This window comes from Coffea arabica, chromosome 5c (genome assembly GCF_036785885.1).
Source record: "Coffea arabica cultivar ET-39 chromosome 5c, Coffea Arabica ET-39 HiFi, whole genome shotgun sequence".
NCBI classification, from domain to species: Eukaryota; Viridiplantae; Streptophyta; class Magnoliopsida; order Gentianales; family Rubiaceae; genus Coffea; species Coffea arabica.
The window spans coordinates 41,495,643-41,514,563 of NC_092319.1; the positions used below are offsets into that span (position 1 = coordinate 41,495,643).

General features: G+C 46.8%; 3 protein-coding genes across 3 annotated transcripts; 2 read left to right on the forward strand and 1 right to left on the reverse strand.

Annotated features, from left to right (window-relative positions):
* The first annotated feature begins 144 nt into the window (after positions 1–144).
* Positions 145–3,638, forward strand: LOC140007753 (heat shock cognate 70 kDa protein-like). Its single transcript, XM_072050942.1, has 2 exons — positions 145–471; positions 1,700–3,638. The coding sequence occupies exons 1-2, from the start codon at positions 261–263 to the stop codon at positions 3,346–3,348; spliced, it is 1,860 nt and encodes a 619-aa protein (XP_071907043.1). The 5' UTR covers positions 145–260; the 3' UTR covers positions 3,349–3,638.
* Positions 3,639–9,220: 5,582 nt separating this feature from the next.
* Positions 9,221–11,086, reverse strand: LOC140007358 (uncharacterized). Its single transcript, XM_072050100.1, has one exon. The coding sequence runs from the start codon at positions 11,084–11,086 to the stop codon at positions 9,221–9,223; it is 1,866 nt and encodes a 621-aa protein (XP_071906201.1).
* Positions 11,087–15,972: 4,886 nt separating this feature from the next.
* LOC140007538 (phenolic glucoside malonyltransferase 1-like) lies at positions 15,973–17,225 on the forward strand. Its single transcript, XM_072050203.1, has one exon. The coding sequence runs from the start codon at positions 16,096–16,098 to the stop codon at positions 16,861–16,863; it is 768 nt and encodes a 255-aa protein (XP_071906304.1). The 5' UTR covers positions 15,973–16,095; the 3' UTR covers positions 16,864–17,225.
* The last annotated feature ends 1,696 nt before the right edge of the window (positions 17,226–18,921 follow it).

Here is an 18,921-nt window from a genome sequence, read left to right on the forward strand (position 1 = left end):
AAAATTCTGTCATTGGTTCCGATTTCCGAAATACTAAATAGTTGCTTGGAGGGCATAAAGTTTTTTAACACGCACGCACCTTTCAAACTTTTCCGCTAGCGAGCCTGTCATCCACCATCAGGTCTACTCGCTGCTGTTTAAATTCCAAGTACTTCACCAATCCCAGAATTTTAAAACGCAGAAAAGTACAACTTTACTCCCTCTGCAACTGAACGTCCTCTCATTGATTTTTTTCTGAAGCAGTAGAACCAAGCATTGCAATGGCTGGGAAAAGTGCCCCGGCCATTGGAATCGATCTGGGTACCACGTACTCGTGCGTGGCTGTCTGGGAACACGACCGTGTTGAAATCATAGCTAATGATCAGGGTAACAGGACGACGCCGTCTTATGTGGCTTTCACTGACACCGAGCGTTTCGTTGGTGATGCTGCTAAGAACCAGGCTGCCATCAATCCCGTCAACACCATTTTCGGTAAGAAAATGTCATCAAAGTGTATTCTTTTACTAGAGATCTTTTTTTTTTTTTTAAATGTAGATTGGTATCCTCTTCTACCTGCCTCTTTTTCTATCAGAGCATTATGTGAAGGTCACTATCCAACAAACTATACATATATGCACGTGTTTCTTCCCATCGAAGACTAATTATGTCAAGCTTGGTGAGACAACGTGGTTTCTATGTATAATGATCTGATAGGTGCTATGTATAAATTAGGCATCTTTTCATAGTGATAATGTTCTTATAATAGTAGAAACTGCTAAGTGGAAGACTTGGATATTAGGTTGGAGGACTTGAAGCAGAGCCGAAGATAGACAATGCCTTTTTGGTATGCCTAAAGAACAATGATAAGGCTTTTTTTTGGCATGCCTAAAGAACAATCTGTAACAACCCCATCTCACTGTTATAGCTATAGAGAAGGATGGAGCCACTGTTGAAACAATCTGGAAGAAGCCTATTTCATTGTTATTGTTCTAAGAAAGATGTACGAATGCAGCTATGGTCCAACAATTCTTTTTCATACCTCCTCACAAGCTGAAACTAAGCTCACACTACTTTCTTTTTCAATAGAACTCAAAATATTTCTGAATAATACTACAACAGAGATTAAATGTACCACTGTAGCCGTTTCTACAGTGGCCCGACCAGCACCCCCCCCCCCTTTTCTTAAAGGGTTTTAGATTAAATGGTACAATGAAATCCTCCAATTTATTCTACTTGAGAGGACTGTATTTCCATTTCTTTTTCAGTTAACCACTTTATATTTTACCATTATGTCGCTAACTAGTAGCTGTCCAACGCCTGGAAAAAATACCTCATGCTTTCTGGTCATGTGAGTTTCTAACGATGTTATGGGATGTTTAGTGGGTCTGTTTGCTAAATCGAAGCTTAGTCTCATATTGATCTTCTCTGGAAGCTATAATTTGTTGCATGAAATCCGTGTTTCTGTGATACAGAAGCTCAATTAATTTGCTTGTCATGCATTTTGGTAATTTGGTTATTATCCCCTGCAAGTTGCCTGTGCATGTTTGGAGTAAGATTTATGAATAATATCCTCTAGTCTGGGGTGTGAAGCATGGGAATTGTCTTCTATGAACTATACCTTGTTAGTTGTTCTGTAGTATTCTATATCAATTCTTTGATATGCCATTTTACATACAGTTGAAGAAAATTCTCATGGAGTATCAATCATTTCTGATTACAGATTCTAAGAGATTAATTGGTAGGAAGTACACTGATCCATCTGTAGAGTATGACCTGAAGCTTTGGCCATTCAAGGTCATTCCTGATCCTGGCAACAATCCCATGATTGTTGCATCCTACAAAGGGGAGGAAAAGCAATTTGCACCTGAGGAGATTTCTGCTATGATTCTCACAAAGATGAAGGAGGTTGCTGAGGCCTACCTTGGGTTACCAGTAAAGAACGCTGTTATTACCGTCCCAGCCTATTTCAACGATTCGCAACGGCAAGCAACTAGAGATGCCGGAGCCATCTCTGGCCTCAATGTATTGCGTATCATCGTTGAACCAACAGCTGCTGCGATTGCTTATGGTCTTGACAAAGAGTTGCTCAACAACACAGGCGGCCAGAAGAATGTACTTATTTTTGACCTTGGAGGTGGTACTTTTGATGTTTCTCTTCTCACTATTGAGAAGAGTATGTTTGACGTGAAAGCTGTTGGGGGAGATACTCATCTTGGTGGAGAGGACTTTGACAATAGAATGGTGAACCACTTTGTCCAAGCGTTCAAGCGAAAGCACAAGAAGGACATCAGTGGAAATCCCAGAGCTCTTAGGAGATTAAGGTCAGCCTGTGAGAGGGCAAAGAGGATACTTTCCTCTATTCATCAGACATCAATCGAGATTGATGCTTTGTTTGAGGGTATTGATTTTCAATCAACCATTACAAGGCCAAGATTTGAGGAGCTGAACATGGACTTGTTCAGGCAATGCATGGAGCCAGTTGAAAGCTGCTTAAGGGATGCCAAGATGGACAAGCATAGCGTCCAAGATATCGTTCTTGTGGGTGGTTCAACCAGGATTCCAAAGGTTCAGCAGTTGTTGCAAGATTTCTTTAATGGCAAGACCCTTTGCAAGAGCATTAACCCAGATGAAGCCGTTGCCTATGGTGCAGCTGTTCAAGCTGCAATCTTGGACGGCAGGGGCAACCAGAAGGCTCTGGATATTGCACTTATGGACGTTACCCCATTGTCTCTTGGTTACCAAAGCAAGGGAGAGGTCATGACTGTTGTGATCCCTAGGAACACCACCATCCCTACGAAAAAGGAGACAACATGTACAACAGTTTACGATAACCAGACCAGTGTATTGTTTCTGGTGTACGAAGGTGAGAGAGCAAGATCAACAGAGAACAATTTGTTAGGTAGATTCTGGCTCGAGGGTATTCCTCCAGCCCCTAGAGATGTCCCTGTAATCAATCTCTGCTTTGATCTGGATGCCAACGGCATTTTAAATGTCTCTGCAGAGGATGAAAATACAGGGCAGAAAAGTAGAATCACCATCTCTTTTGATAAAGGAAGATTGTCAGGAGAAGAAATTGAGAAGATGGTCCAGGCAGCCGAGAAGTACAAGTTTGAGGATGAGGAGCACAAAAAGAAGGTTAAGGCAAAGATTGCCTTAGAGGATTATGCATACAACTTGAGAGACACCATCAAGAGTAAGAACATTAGTTCTCGTCTGGCATCTGCTGACATGAAGAAGATTGAGGATGCAATTGAGGATGCCATGCAATGGTTGGATGGGAATCAGCTTGGAGAGACGGATGAATTTGAGGACAAGATGAAGGAGCTTGAGAGTATTACCAAGCGCCTAATGATTACCAAGAAGTACTAACGTGATCCTTTCAAGAAGAATTGAGCATGGAACTTAAAAGCTTCCTTCTAAGAAGAATTTTCACGGACCATAAAGTTTTCCTTTTGCATCAAAGGACTTATTGACTTGGGAATGAATCAATCAACTAAACCAAATTTAGTAAGTTGGAACCTTGGGCTAATTATCCCAAGACTTGCTTTGGAATATGAACAAAAATGGTTGACTTTTAATTATTTGCACTTAATCTTTTCCTCCAATTTTCTATGGGATTCATTCTTGATGTGTATTGAAGTTCCATACCTTGTTATTTAGTTGCGAGTTTATAAGAAACAACCATGCCCACAGTCCGGGTAGTTGCACTGGTAAACTTTGTACTACCCTATTGCGAACACTAAAACACTAACATCATCACCTCGTCGGACGATAGCAATCTGACATCCACACTAAAACACTTGCGCAGTGGAGAGGGACGGATGGTTCTAATATTCATTATAATGGAAAATTCACCTAATATAAACTTCACACTAATATCTCATAACTTTGATGTGAATCCAAGTTTCATACCTTAACAATTGGATTGTAACACCTGAGCAACATGCAAAGTGTGATTATAGAAATAATACAGGACAGCACGATTATTACAAAAAAAAAAAGGGGGGTTAATTACATCCACCTCCCTCGTGTTTTAACCAAACTACCACTAGACGCTCTGAGGTTTAGAATATTACAGTCCACCCCTTTAACCTAACACTTATCAAAGGGTGTTAAATCTTAACATGCAATTATTAAAGTACTCTACACAATCACTGAGCCAACTCTCAGTGGCCACAAAAAAGGGACTAAGTCCCTCTTTGGGCTGTAAGACAGAAGTTCAAACCCCACCTGTGATGAAAAAAAATTCAAATGAGGTGTCAGAAAATCCCTTTGATCTAGTCAGAAAGAAAATTACTAAAGTACCCTACACCAATCTAAGCAAAAGTAGAAAATAAAATAGAATAGAAGTGATACTGGCTGCCTACTATCACTTTTATTGCCACCAGCAGCAAATATTTGCTGCGGGCAAAATTAATTAGATCTGGGAAAGATTAAAAAAAAAATAGTCAATGATTATCTTCTCAAAGAAGTCCACTACGAAAAAGTCCTTGTGAGAGGTTCTCATCTCCTCTTAACTCCATAGAATCTCTCAAACTGATTCATTGCTTGTTTCAACCATCCAAGCCCCTCCCCCGTTGTGTCCTACCGTAGCAAGGAAAGAGGCTAATATGCCTACTTGAGAAACCTACACTTAACTACATGCCAATGCACCTAACTACATGCCAAACCACCCAAGATGGGCAAAATGAACTGCCTTACACCCCCATCGACAGTCTGACACCACTTTCGATAGCACTACTAAAGTTCTATGTATTTGCAAACTTAAGTGAATTGGGCTTCTTGTGCTTTATGTTGATTGAAAGAGCCAAGCATGTTATATTTGTGGGACGATGTTAACAAGAAGTGTCCTTACGATTAAGGAAAACTTTGGGAGAATAAGGAAGAAAAAATTATCAGATTGAAACATGCTCAAGGATGATTTGGTTATGGAATTATTAGATTTGAATTGTTCATTGATGCGACTGCCAAAAATCAGATCCGAGTTGAGCTGTAGCGAGCCGAGCTGGTCAGGCACAACCGACCTGAGAGAGGGAGTCGAGGTAACGTACCTGCAAAGAAAAGTCAAGGGCGGGACTGGTGTCCCCGGAATATCTCCGACGGTCAAGTCAGTAAGCTTGTTCACGGAGCAATGGTCTAGAATACTGATGTATGCGTACCTTGTATTGTCCTTAGGTGTGGTATATATAGGGCAGAATGGGTTGTAGTTTCCTTATGGGAGTCAGAGTCCCCTTAGGGCTTGGAGTCTTCTTAGGGTTTTGCGTGGCGGCTCCAACAAGTTCGGAGACGGCGGCCCATGAGGCCCACCATAGGGAACAACTGGTACGGCCGAGCTGGTATCTCCCTGCCGAGCAGGCGCGTGCGCGACGTGAGATCTCTCTAGCCGACCTGATATGCGTAGTGTGCCGAGCTGACACGTGTCACGCGTGGATTTGCCCCACCACACTAGCCCCCCTTGAGTCTAGAGTCACCGAGGAGTCGCGTGAGTCTGGACCAAAGTACGAAGCGCCAGGTCGGCTTCATGGGGGACCCACGATCCCACGATCACGTACCTTGTTCTGATGTCCGCCACGTATGCCGTTGTAACCGTCACTTCAAGGGTCACGTCCTCCCATGATGGCGGTTGCCAGCTCAAGCGTCTTCCAAGGTATCCGTCAGTTCGCCATAAATTCAAATTTCTACCTCGGGACTCTTCAGCTTCCCGCCCAAGGGGCCTATAAATAGGTCCTACCAAACGTCACTTTCAAGCCTTCATTCTCATTTTCTCTTCTTCCCAGTCTTCTTCATCTCGCTCCGCATCCCGTGAGGTGGTCCGAGAGTAGGATTTCCTTCTAAGCACACTTCAATTCTTCTCCTTCATCCACCAGTAAGTCCTCTCTTCTTTTTATGTCGTCTTCTTCCACACACTCAGACCTCACCAGCTCAGCACCTAGGCGTAGAATTGCCCGACCTGTACTCATAGAAGTACTCTCATCCAGCCCTTCCTCTTCCAGCTCGTCTGAGTCTGAATATCTTCCTCCCCCAGCCCGACTCTTGCTATAGCCATGGACCAACCTGGCCCATCTGCACAGCCCGAGGCTGGAGCTGCTGTCCCAGGGATTCCTCTGGAGGGAGCTCCAGCTCGCGCTAGGATAGAGCCTGCTAGAGGGCCAGACGTCGACTTTGGGGAAGTCGAGATTATACCCCTCCTCCTTGCCCAGGGGGATGTGGACGAGTTGGTGGGGAGATACGACATTCTCCCCCAGTTCGAGGCTAGGGCAGCCCGGCCTGGGGAGTACGCTTGCCGACCTCCCCCTGGGTTCGTGGCTATCTACAGGGATCAGCTCATGGCTGGTCTCCGCCTCCCTATTCCCCAATTTCTATATGACATCCTAACCTTCTAGGGTGTCCGCATTACCCAACTTGTTCCCAATGCCATCCGATCAATCCTCGGCTTCTTCATCCTGTGCCGAGCTCTTGAAATCCCCTACACCTTGGACCTGTTCAGGTCAATTTTTCAAATGAAGGTGAGCGGCCCGATTCACGGATGGTTCTACTTCGCTCGCAGGAGCGGAGGGGAGCTCCCTACCCGCGAGCTGTTCTCGAACATGCCTTCCTCCATCAAAGGTTGGAAGGCATACTTCTTTTTTGTGAAAAATACTGGGTTTCCTCCTCTGACCTGGAGGGAGGAAACCCAAGTATCCGACCCCCTTCCCTCACCTCTGCCTGAGGCCGAGTTGGACCGCCTGGTTAGCTCAGAAGCCCAGTTGAAGGTTAAGGAGTTTAACAATGCACAGCTCTGGTCGGCGGGGTTGATCCGAGCAGAGGTGAATGACCCTGCCCCCGATTTCCGACCTCTTCTTCCAGAGGAGCTGACAGCTCGTAACTTCTTGGTTTCACTCCTTCTCTTTTCTTCTTCTCTTTTTTTTCATGAGTTTGGTCACCCCATCCGAGCTGACCTACCCTTTTTCTTCGCAGTGAAGAGGTTCTCCCAACTGTTGAACATTGGTGGGTTTGGCAGCACGAGCACGCCCACCCCTGCGCCTTCCACCAAGCCGAGCAGCACGGTGCCTCTCCCTCCACCAGTGTCCATTCCCCAAATTGCAGCTCAGTCCTCGCTGGGGGAGGGGCCAAAGAAGAAGAGGAAGAAATCGACGGCCAAGCAAGCCAGGACCGAGGCGACTTCCCCCCAATCCCAGGAGGAGCCCTCCACTGCTATTGCCTCTCACTACAGGGTGAATTCTGCCGAGCAGCAGGCCTCGTAACAGTCTCCTCCAACTATGTGGCGCATGAGAAATGTGATTCCCATGAAGCCCCCTGCCGATCTGGGCTCACACCCTCACCCCCTTCACTTCTGTCCGAAGTGGGGGTTGTCGGTGAATGACCGAACTCAGTTCCCTGAAGCTGCTAGGGAGTTCGTCAAGGGCGCGGTGCTCCCCCGCGACCATCACTTCATCCAGCTTGCCACCAACGCCGAGCTGCTGGAGCACTTTTACCTTAGTACCACCCAGGTGACTTCCTACTTAGCGCTTTCTTGACATACCTTTGGCTTTAATGATTTCTTACCCTGTATTTGATTGGCAGCTCAATGTCGCTGGAGTCGAGTTGGCACAGCGGTACGAAAACATGGGAGTCAACCTGTCACAAGCCGATGCTGCCAAGGACAGGCTGTCGAGCTAGCTCGAAGCAGCCGAGGCCGAGCTGGAGTCCTTGAAGAAACAACTCGCTGATGCCAACTCCACCTGTGAGCTGGAAAAGAAGAAGGCGGTCGAGCTGGCCGCGACTCTGGAGGCCGAGCAGAAAAAATCTACCGAGCTGGTGGAGGCGACGAGGGAAGAAGGACGCCAGCTAGGCGTCAAGGAGTTTAAGAAGTCCGAAGGCTTCATGAACGACCTGGCCCTCCTGAACGGCCCGGTCCTGCAGCTCGGCTATACGAAAGCCTTGGTGGATGTGGAGTCCCTGAGTTTGCCGGGCTTTGACCTGAGCAAATGGCCTGATTTCAACCCTCAAGCCACCAACCAAATTGATAGGCTTGTCACGGGCTATTCCAATGGGCGCGACCTGGCTGCCTTGATTGCCGACCCTACTCTTCCAGCACTCTCCCCAGAGCCAGAGCAAGAACAGCAAGGGGAGAGCTAAGCAGATAGTACTAGGCCTGTAGTACTTAGACTAGGGTAGGGACCGAGCTGGCCAGCTCGCTTTTGTATGGCCCCCCACCTGTATATGCTTTTTGACATGGAATACATGGCATTTTTTCTTACCCAACACTTGTAAAAATTTTCTCTTATTTCAAAGATGTGCATACATTTATAATCCCAAATGCCGAACTAACAAAATAAAAAGCAGACCTGTCCAGCTGACCATTTGCAACTCGGTCAGGATACTAAAGAAAAAGCCTTAAATTTGAATTATGCCAAGTGCGTGGGACTTCGCCTCCATCCAGACGAGCTAGCTTACAATAACCTGCTCGGTCAGTTTCCTTTACCACGTAGGGGCCTTCCCAGTTTGGATCTAACTTGCCTGTGCCCACAACTCGGCTTACGGAATTTTTGCGTAGTACCAGGTCCCCCCGCTTGAAAGAAAGGTGCATTACCCTGGCATTGTAGTAACGTGCGACCTGGCCCTTATACTTAGCCATTCTTATAGCCGCTTCTTCCCTTCGATACTCGAGCAGGTCTAGGTCGAGTCGCATTCCTTCCTCGTTGCTCTGGGACACCAAGTGTTGCACCCTGGCTGATGGCATCCCAATTTCTGCAGGAATTACTGCTTCCACCCCATATGTCAGAGCAAACGGGATTTCCTGGGTAGCCGTCCGACGTGTAGTCCGGTAAGCCCACAGTATAGTGGGCGACTCGTCTAGCCAACCCGTCCGAGCAGATTCTATCCTTGTCTTCAAATCGTGCAGGATGGTTCTGTTAACATTCTCGACCTGTCCATTGGCCTGAGGGTGCCCTACTGAGGTGAAATGCTGCTGGATGCCGAGCTCAGTGCACCACTCCTGAAGCGAATGATCCGCGAACTGTCGGCCATTATCCGAGACGAGGGCCCTTGGTATGTCAAATCGGCAGACTATGTTTTTCCAAAGAAATTTCTGGATCGACCTGCTACTGATTGTGCTGAGAGGCTCGGCCTCTACCCACTTGGTGAAGTAATCAATGGCTACCACCAAGTGTTCATAGCCACCTGGAGCTCGTGAAAATGGTCCCAACAGGTCAATTCCCCACTGGAAGAACGGCCATGGGCTACTGAGAGGGATCATTTCCTAAGTGGGGGTGTGATGCATTGGAGCGTGTAGCTGGCAAGACTTACACCGAGCTACCAGCTCGGCCGAATCTCTGAAGATGGTGGGCCAATAATATCTGGCCAGCATTCCCTTCTTAGCCAATACTCTTGGGCCAACGTGATTGCCACAAATGCCTTCATGCAACTCTCGCAAGACATAGCTCCCTTCTTCGAGCGTTACACACTTCAACCAGGGCTGCAAGTAAGATTTCCTATAAAGGACTCCCTGCGTGAGCGCGTACTTCTGCGACTTAAGGAGGATTTTGCAGGCCTCTACCCTGCTTGGGGGGAGCTCCCCCTGTGCCAAGTATCGAACAATAGGATCCATCCAAAAGCTCACCACCTGGATGACCGCAGCACTGACCTGGTCGTACGCCCGGCTTCTGACGACCTCCACCACTATCTCCCGACCTAAGATGCCAGCTGAGGTGGAGGCCAGTTTGAACAGGGCATCGGCTCTCTTGTTCTGACTCCGCGGGATCTGCTCAAGCGCGAACTGCTCGAACAGGCCCTTCAGCGCATGCGTCTTGGCCACGTATTTTTTCAGCGTCCCCTCGTTGACCTCGTAGTTTCCCCATACCTGATTCACTATCAGTTGCGAGTCACTATAGACTTTTAACGACCTGGCCCCTAACTTCCGAGCCATCTCCATTCCTACAATTAGTGCCTCGTATTCAGATTCATTATTAGAGGCTCTGAAATCAAATCTTAACGCGTAGGGCAGCTCCTCCCCCGTAGGGCTGATTAGGAGAAGCCCTACTCCACACCCCTCTTTACTTGACGCACCGTCCACATACAGCGTCCACGTGGGATCCGTTCGCTCCGCTGCTTCCATAACCTTCCCGTCTTGGGCTGCTGTTCCGGCCAGTTCGGCCTTGGCAGTCTTTTCAGGAAGTGCGACCTCAGCTGTGTCTCCGACCTGTTGGGCCTCAGCTGCGTCTATGGCCTGCTTGACCTCTGCAGTCTCTCGGACCTGGTCGGCCTCCCCACCTTCTCTGGTCGATCTGCCCTCTGCTACCTGGCTGGCCTGGGCGACCTCGACAGTGTCTCCGGCCCGTAGGACCTCGGCTGCCTCTCGGATCTGTACGGCCTTGGTAGTCTTCGGGATCTGTATGGTTCTGGCTGTTCGTCCGGCATGTACGTCCTTAACCTCTCCATCCGGTCTGGTCTGGTCTGTCTCCACTTCAGTCGACCCAAAAGAGACGCCATCTGCTATGAAGTCTGTCAACGCATGCGCTTTGATGGCCGTCCGAGGCTGATATCCCAGGTCGTATTCTGACAATTTCACAGCCCACTTCACCAACCGATCCGATGACTCAGGCTTGGAAAGGATCTGCTTCAGGGGCTGGTCCGTCATGACCACCACGGGGTGGGCTTGAAAGTATGTCCGGAGCTTCCGAGCTGCGTGTACTAATGCCAAAACGTATCGTTCCACCGCCGAGTACCTTGCTTCGGCCCCTTGCAGGGCGCGACTAACATAATATATGGGCTTCTGCACTTTGTTTTCTTCTCGCACTAGTACCGCGCTGATGGCCCCCTCTCCCACAGCTAAATAGAGGAAAAGAGTCTCCCCCAGATCAGGAGAGGTTAAGGCTGGCAGCCGAGTGAGATGTGCTTTCAGCTCATCGAACGCCCTCTGGCACTCCGGGCTCCACTCGAACTGCCGACCCCCTTTCAAAGCCTTGAAGAAAGGCGACCCCCGAACGGTCGATTTGGACAGGAACCTGTTCAGGGGTGCCATCCTCCCTGTCAGACGCTGCACCTCCTTGATATTTCGAGGTGGGGCCATGTCCATGATGGCCTTGATCTTATCCGGGTTAGCTCTCACCCCTTCTTTGAAAATCATGTAGCCCAAGAACTTTCCCGACCTGACCCCGAAATTCACTTTTTTGGGTTTAGCCGCATTCGTGAGCTCCGAAGAATCTCGAAAATTTCCCTCAGGTCGGAGATGAACTGCTCCTGAGTCCGACTCTTCACTAACATATCGTCCACATAGACCTCCAGGTTCCGGCCTATCTGATTTTTGAACAACTTGTTTACCAACCTCTGATAGGTCGCACCGGCATTCTTTAGCCCGAATGGCATGGTGACGTAACAATATGTGCCGTCTTCGGTGATAAACGAGATCTTCTCCTGATCCTCCTCGTCCAGGGCTATCTGATGGTACCCCTTGAAGGCGTCCAAGAAATAGAAGATCTCATAGCCCGCTGTTGAATCCACGAGCTGGTCAATCCGTGGAAGTGGGTAGCAGTCCTTCGGGCAGGCCTTATTTAAATCAGTGAAATCCACACACATTCTCCAAGCTTTCTCCTCCTTCTTGACCAGCACCGGATTGGCTAGCCAGGTCGGGTAGTAGACTTCCTTAACGATCTTTGCCTCCAACAACTTACCCACCTCGCTTTTGACGACCTCCTTTCTCTCAGGAGCAAAGCTCCTCTTCTTCTGCTTCACAGGTCGGACGCCGGGGTCCACATGTAGCCTGTGGACTGCCAGCTCGGTGGGGATTCCTGGCATGTCATCGGCACTTCAAGCAAAAATCTCAGCATATTCCTCCAAGAGAGATTCTAAAGAACTCCGGACCAGCTCGCCTAAGCCCGTGCCGACCTTTACTGTGCGTTCAGGTCTGTCGGGGTGGACGGGCAGCTCGACTAACCCCTCGTCGGTCTCCAATCTTTCCCCTTTCTCCATGGGCTCCCAGGGCTCTAAACAAACTGTTTGGGCTACCAATTTCTCTTTGCCCTTGAGAGTGGCAATATAGCACGCCCTTGCCACCTCCGGGTCTTCCAGCACCTCAGCCACCCCAGCAGGAGTAGGAAACTTCATGCTGAGGTGCAAAGTGGAGCAAATAGCTCGGAGGACATTCAGCGTGGGCCGCCCCAGGATCATATTGTACGACGACGGCTCCTTAACCACCGCGAAGTTTACCGGGACTATTCGGCACTTCGGGGACACCCCCACCGTGACCATGAGAGTGATCATTCCCTCCGGCCTCACGGGAGGACCTGCAAAACGGATCAGCGGAGTTCAGACAGGGACGAGCTGCTTATCCTCCAGCTATAGCTCCTTGAACGTCTTGTAGTACAGCACGTTTATGGCACTTCCATTGTTTATGTATATCTTCTTCACCTTGTAGTTACAGGTGATGACCTCTATCACAATGGTTTCATGATTATTGGAGGCTAGAGGAACTGCGTCTTCAGGCCCATAAATGATTTCCTCGTACATCTTCAGTCGTTTGCTCGAGCTCTCCCCCGTAGGAGGAGGGCCATTGTGCCGCCGAGCTGCGTGACTGTCTCCTCCAACAGGCCCTCCAGCAATAGTATTAATCACCCCTGCCAAGTTTTGAGCTTCCTGCTCGGGAGTTCGGCCGGCGGGCCCCTGAGGTTGGTCCCGGGTGTAGCCCGTGCGCTCCAACCTGGGCCTCCCCTGCTGCTGGTCAGACCGCTCATCTCTTATGAACTGACCGAGGTGCCCCCGCTTTATTAGCTTTTCAATGTCTTTCTTAAGGTGACGACAGTCCTCGGTGTCATGTCCTACATCTCGGTAATATGCACAGTACAGACCCTGGTCTCGTCTGCTCTTGTCCCCGGCCAGGGGTCGAGGGGGTCGGGACAACCCCTCCTACTCCATCACCGCGAGGACCCGAGCTCTGGGCGCAGTGAGTGTAGTCCAGGGTTTGTCTCCCCCCATGAGGCGGCTCCTGGGTGGACGGTCGTAGGCGCTCTTCCTGCCCAGCCCAGATCGTGCATCCACCTAGTCGGCGCCCCTTCTGTGCTTGTCATCTCTCAGTCTTTCCTGCGCACTCTTTAGGCGGTTGGCCTCCTCCGCATTGGCCTTCTCGTGCGCGCGGTCCAGCATCTCCCGAACTGACTTGGGTGGCCTCTCCACGAGCTCGGTGTAAAGCTTCTGCTTGCGCAACCCATTGATAAAGGCGGCCATGACCACCTTGTCATCACGATCTCGAACCTGGAGGGACTCGTTATTGAAACGCACCATGTACTCACTTAAAGATTCCTCGGGCCTTTGCTGGATAGTCATCAGGTGCGCCGTGCTTTTGGAGAAGGCTCGTGATGAAACGAACTGGGCCGCGAACAACCGCGCGAGCTGGGCAAAGGACTGGATGGACCTGGGGGGAAGCCCCTGGAACCACTGACGTGTCTTGCCCTCCAGAAACATTGGGAAAGTCTTACATCTGACCGCATCTGCGGCAGTTTGCAGCCGCATTTGGGTCAGGAAGGCAAACAAGTGATCCTCCGGATCCGTGGTCGCATCGTAAGACTTCATGCTAGGTATCTTGAACTTCGCAGGCAACGGGTAGTCCTCAATATCAGGTACGAAAGGGGAAGCTATGTACCTATCCGCCTCTGTGTCCAAGAGCAGGTCCAGCTCGTCCTGCACCTGGAGCTGTTCTTTCCGAGGCAAGAGTTCATCCTTAGAATACCTCCGGACAGGCTCCGGGTGCTCAGTTCGGGAGTGCTTGTGAGAGGGCTCCCCGATGTCGGTGTGCTCGCGCGTGGGCTCCCGGCGCACTCGCTTGAGCTGGGGTTTAGAGCTCCCAGTCCTGGACTCGGTTGGACCCTCCCCCGAATTCTTTGGCCCCTGGCCCAGATGTCCTCCCGTCTGCCCCCTGAGGTAATTCACAATGGCCTCGAAAGTGGGCAGGTTCCCTGCTACCGCCTGAACCAATTGCTCAGGCGGGATCCTTGAGAGTCCCGTACCCTCGCCTCCAGGGGTCGGACTCCGGGCAGACTGTTGGGGGCCGCTTCCTCCATTCCCCTTGGATCCATCGGCATTCCTCTGAGACCTTGTTCTTGGCATGATTCGCAAGAGAAGTTACGTGTTCCCACAGACGGCGCCAATTGATGCGACTGCCAAAAATCAGATCCGAACTGAGCTGTAGCGAGCCGAGCTGGTCAGGCACAACCGACCTGAGAGAGGGAGCCGAGGTAACGTACCTGCAAAGAAAAGTCAAGGGCGGGACTGGTGTTCCCGAAATATTTCCGACGGTCAAGTCAGTAAGCTTGTTCACGGAGCAATGGTGTAGAATACTGATGTATGCGTACCTTGTATTGTCCTTGGGTGTGGTATATATAGGGCAGAATGGGTTGTAGTTTTCTTATGGGAGTCAGAGTCCCCTTAGGGCTTGAAGTCTTCTTAGGGTTTTGCGTGGCGGCTCCAACAAGTTCGGAGACGGCGGCCCATGAGGCCCACCATAGGGAACAACTGGTACGGCCGAGCTGGTATCTCCCTGCCGAGCAGGCGCGTGCGCGACGTGAGATCTCTCTAGCCGACCTGATATGCGTAGTGTGCCGAGCTGACACGTGTCACGCGTGGATTTGCCCCACCACATTCATCTACAAGTTTTTTGGCCTATTTGTGGGAAAATTATGAAATCAAATGTGGAGGCATGGTCGTGATTTAGTGGTAATGTGGCTAAGGAGTAGTGTGGTTGTGAGGAGGCTGCCTCAAGGTATTTGGAACTTCAAAGGTGTTGGTGGCGGAGGCAGCGAAGTATCTGGTGGTCTGGGAAAATTGATAACGGTGGCCAAGAGTTGAGAAGAGTACGTTTTAGTTTTTCACTCTTTCCCCTTAATGTTTTTTATCACACTTTTTTCTCCTTAATAATTTTTAAAAGCTTAAAATATAATAGTTTCGAGGGGTAACTTTGAAATTTAACTCAATTTGCTAGCTTAATGGTAGTAACAACGCTAATTTAGTAATGTCAAGGAGCTTTTCGTCACGTGACTGTCAAGTCAAATGGTGTAGACTATAATATTTCAAACTCAAGGAAGTCTAACGGTAGTTTGGCAAAAACACAGGGGAGGCGGATGTAATTAACTAAAAAAAAAAAACTACAAACAGTCAAAGCGTAATGATTATTTTGTCAAAGACACTATTAGTAGAATGATATTTCTTTAATTCTAAGGTTAAATACACTAAATCTCCCTGAACTTTAGTTGCAATTGCGCTTTATCCCTAGGCGTATTAAATAGTTACTATATCCCTCCCCTTAATGTTTTAAGACAAAAGCCCTTGCAAAAACTGTTTGAATGATTGCGATTGCGTCTTGCATATGAAGAGTTTCCTATCATTGTGAGTTTCCACGATCGCTCAACCACCCATCACCTCTGCCATTGAATGATAGCTTTTACGTGGTTCTTATAAGTCAGTCCCAATCTTTGTGCATGGTGCGAGAATTGCAAAGCCTTTTGCTGTACACTGCAAGTCTGCAACATATAGCTCCCGGCAACATGGTGCGACCGTGCGAGTGCTAGAAAAATGCATGGTTGCTCCACCACCAAATACCATCCAAGAAAAGTCCTTACCTCTAACATTCTTCGACCTACCACTTCTTCACTCCCCTCTTATTCACCACATTTTCTTTTGTGATTATTCCCACCCTACTTCTCATTTTACTAATGAAGTTATTCCTAAGCTCAAAACTTCACTCTCCCTCACTCTCCAACACTACTTCCCACTTGCTGGCAACTTTGCAATTCAAGAAAGCCCGAAATCCGTTATGCTAATGGTGATTCAATTTCACTAGCAGTTATCGAGTCAAGCGAAGATTTTAGCCTTCTTACTAGTAATACTGCACGTGCTTCTGATGATTTTTATCCTTTGGTACCGAAATTACCCCCCTCGGTATGCTCGTCTTCATCAGGCGCATTATTAGCACCCCTTCTTGCGGTCCAGGTAACCCTTTTCCCAAATGCAGGAATTTGTGTTGGATTTACCTTCCTGAGGGTGCCGGCTGATGGCAATGCCTTTCATGGATTCATAAGGTCTTGGGCAAAAATCCTCAAATGTGGAAGCGATGAAGAACTAATAGCTAGTGGCTTGCCTCAATAGCTGATGGCAATGCCTTTCATGGATCCCAATGAACTATCTTCAATCTTCTGGGACCAACAAAAGAACAAAAAGCTTACAAGTTCTCAGCCAGAATATGCCCCTGCCAACAAGGTTCGAGCCACTTTTGTAATGCATCAATCTGATGTTCAAAGATTGAAACAAATTGTCTTGGAAAAATGCCCAAAATTATCGCGCGTGTCAACGTTCACTGTCACATGTGCCTATGTTTGGACGTGTCTAATTAAGTCACGCGGGGCCAGTGGTGAAGACATTAAGGAGAATGATTTGGAGCATTTTATGATTGGTGCTGATTGCAGGTCTCTTATCGCTCCACCATTGCCAGCCAATTATTTTGGAAATTGTCTTGTTAACCGTATAATTACGGCAAAAACTGTTGAACTTATGCAAGAAAGTGGATTTATCAAGGCAGCAGGGTTGATTGGAGAAGTCATACGTGAAAAGCTGCACAATAAGGGTGGGGTGTTGAATGGGGCTGAAAAATGCTTGTCAGAAATTGAAGGTCTGAATCCAGAACGAGTTGTTGGGGTAGCAGGATCCCCCAAATTTGCCGTCTATGACATGGATTTTGGTTGGGGAAAGCCCAGGAAAAGTGAAGTTATTTCAATTGACACCACGGGGTCGATTTCTCTTAATGAGTGCAGGGATAGTAAGGGAGATCTTGAGGTTGGTTTATCTTTGCCAAAAGTAAAAATGGAATCTTTTTCAGCCATTTTTGCCAGTGGTATCACGGAAGCAAAAGATCAACATTGAGCATTAGTCGACATCTCGTCGACTATCCAATTATTTGGTGCTTGTGTTAATGGCACCTGTTTGTCATTAACCAGGGTGGTTAATTATTCAAGAGTAAAAGAATGTGTGTGATTTGAACTTTAGGCAGCATCAATCGTTGCAGCAGAACTCTGCAAGCTCGTTGTGAAGGAGTCTTGTACAATTAATGTACGGTGGGGTGTGCTTTGTTTTTGCTTTACTGGTCTTAATGGCTGCATTGCCATTATATTCTGACTGATTAGCCAGTAAATCAGTCTTCTGTCAATAAATCATGTGGCAGCAACTGTTGTTGCATCCAAGTATGTGTACGTTGAATGCTGGTTATCAAACTTGTGTAATTATGTTTTCTAGGATTCTCCCACAATAACTTTGGTTTCTAGGAATATTTTCTAGGATTCTCCCACAATAACTCGTCCCACAAATTTCTTCAGAGTCCAGCTACTTCTTGCAGAAAATTTATAAAATCGGAAGTCATATAGGATTAATTTTCTTCATCCTATAAGGAAAACAATTGAATCCTTTACAAAAGCAAGATTTGGATGCCACGTACCTTCCATTGCCTAAACACTCGTTACTGTGCTGGTGCTGACATTGTGTACCATAGGATCCTGTCAAAAGTCTCTAGAGTGCCTTTGTCTGTTCAGCATTTCTTTTTTGCCTTGTGATCAAAGCCCAGTTCAGGATTTGTTTTCTTTTATGTGAAATTGGTACTTTTAGATCAAGGTTGCCAACAAATTCAATCAAGTCGAGTTTCGACCTAATTTTATCAAGGTCGAACTCGAACTCGTCGAACTTTCAAATAAAGTTCGAGTTCGAGTTCGAATTCGATTAAAATTCGAGTCGAGTCGAATTCGAGATTAAGTTTAAAAAAATAAAAAAAAATATTTATTTTATTTTTCAAAAAATAATTAAAATAATAATTATTTTAATCAATAATAAAATATTATAGATATATATGTAATTTTATTATTAAAATAAAAAATATATATATATAATCGATCCACTCGCGAACTAATTATCCGAATATTTTTTAACTCATATTCAAGTTCAAATTCAAATTAATCACCTCGACTCAAGCTTGACATGGACCGAGTCTAACATGTTGAACTCGTGTGCAGCCTACTTTAGACAAATAAAGAGCCGTTTTCAGCATTTCATTTTTGCATTACCTGGCGTAATCTTAAAATATCGTTGATGATAAGTTGGCAACAATATAACAATGTCATTGGTTGGCGTTGATTTCCAATTGGAATGCGAACTGATGTGTGCATCACTGCACCAAACCACGTGGTGGAATTTCATTACTTGAAAACGTTTTACAGATGGACCTAATCCACTAAAAACCGATAGTCCTCGGGATCTATGGAATCATGCGGTCGTCCAAATTTTGTAAGATTCACAGAAAGGCCGTAAATGAGTGTAATCAAATCGAACACTGGATCTTAGTGTTTAATTTTGTTTGATTATTTTAATAAATTTGAAAATTTATTTAAATTTAATTTATTTATTTATTAAATCAAATTTAAGTAAATTTTTGTAATCAAATATAAATATTATTGAATATAAAACATTGTTCAAACTTAGTTCGATAATTAGCGAATCAAATTTAAACAAATTTTTATTAAGTCAAATTCAATTCGAATATTGAATAGTTTGATTCATTTTTCAGTTCTATTTACAAAACATATAAAAAAAATAATAATAATAATTGGTCAACCGGTTATGCCTTTTGAGTGGGTCAAATATATGGCCCGCCATTTCAGTTTCTGTTAGTTTTTCAGTTAAGATCCGAGTTTGCTTTTCACAGTGGCTAGTAAAAAGATCGTTTTTTTTTTTCCTTGCATATTGCAATTGAATATTCAATAGGAAATGTCAGATTCCTGATTTTCCAGGTACATTTCTTCATTTTGTTTTATATTGTGTAGCTGTGTCTAAAGTTGTATTTCTTGGTGAATTTGTATTTTGTTTACTTGGGTTATTTTTTTGCTCTTGTATCGCATTTGGCAGCTGAATATTCAAGAGGAAAATATCAAATTCTTG

Coding starts and splice junctions, on each gene's coding strand:
- LOC140007753 (XM_072050942.1), top strand. CDS start 261: ATGGCTGGGAAAAGTGCCCCGGCCATTGGAATCGATCTGGGTACCACG. Junction 472..1,699: donor TCCCGTCAACACCATTTTCG/GTAAGAAAATGT, acceptor TTCTGATTACAG/ATTCTAAGAGATTAATTGGT.
- LOC140007358 (XM_072050100.1), bottom strand. CDS start 11,086: ATGATTTTCAAAGAAGGGGTGAGAGCTAACCCGGATAAGATCAAGGCC.
- LOC140007538 (XM_072050203.1), top strand. CDS start 16,096: ATGGCAATGCCTTTCATGGATCCCAATGAACTATCTTCAATCTTCTGG.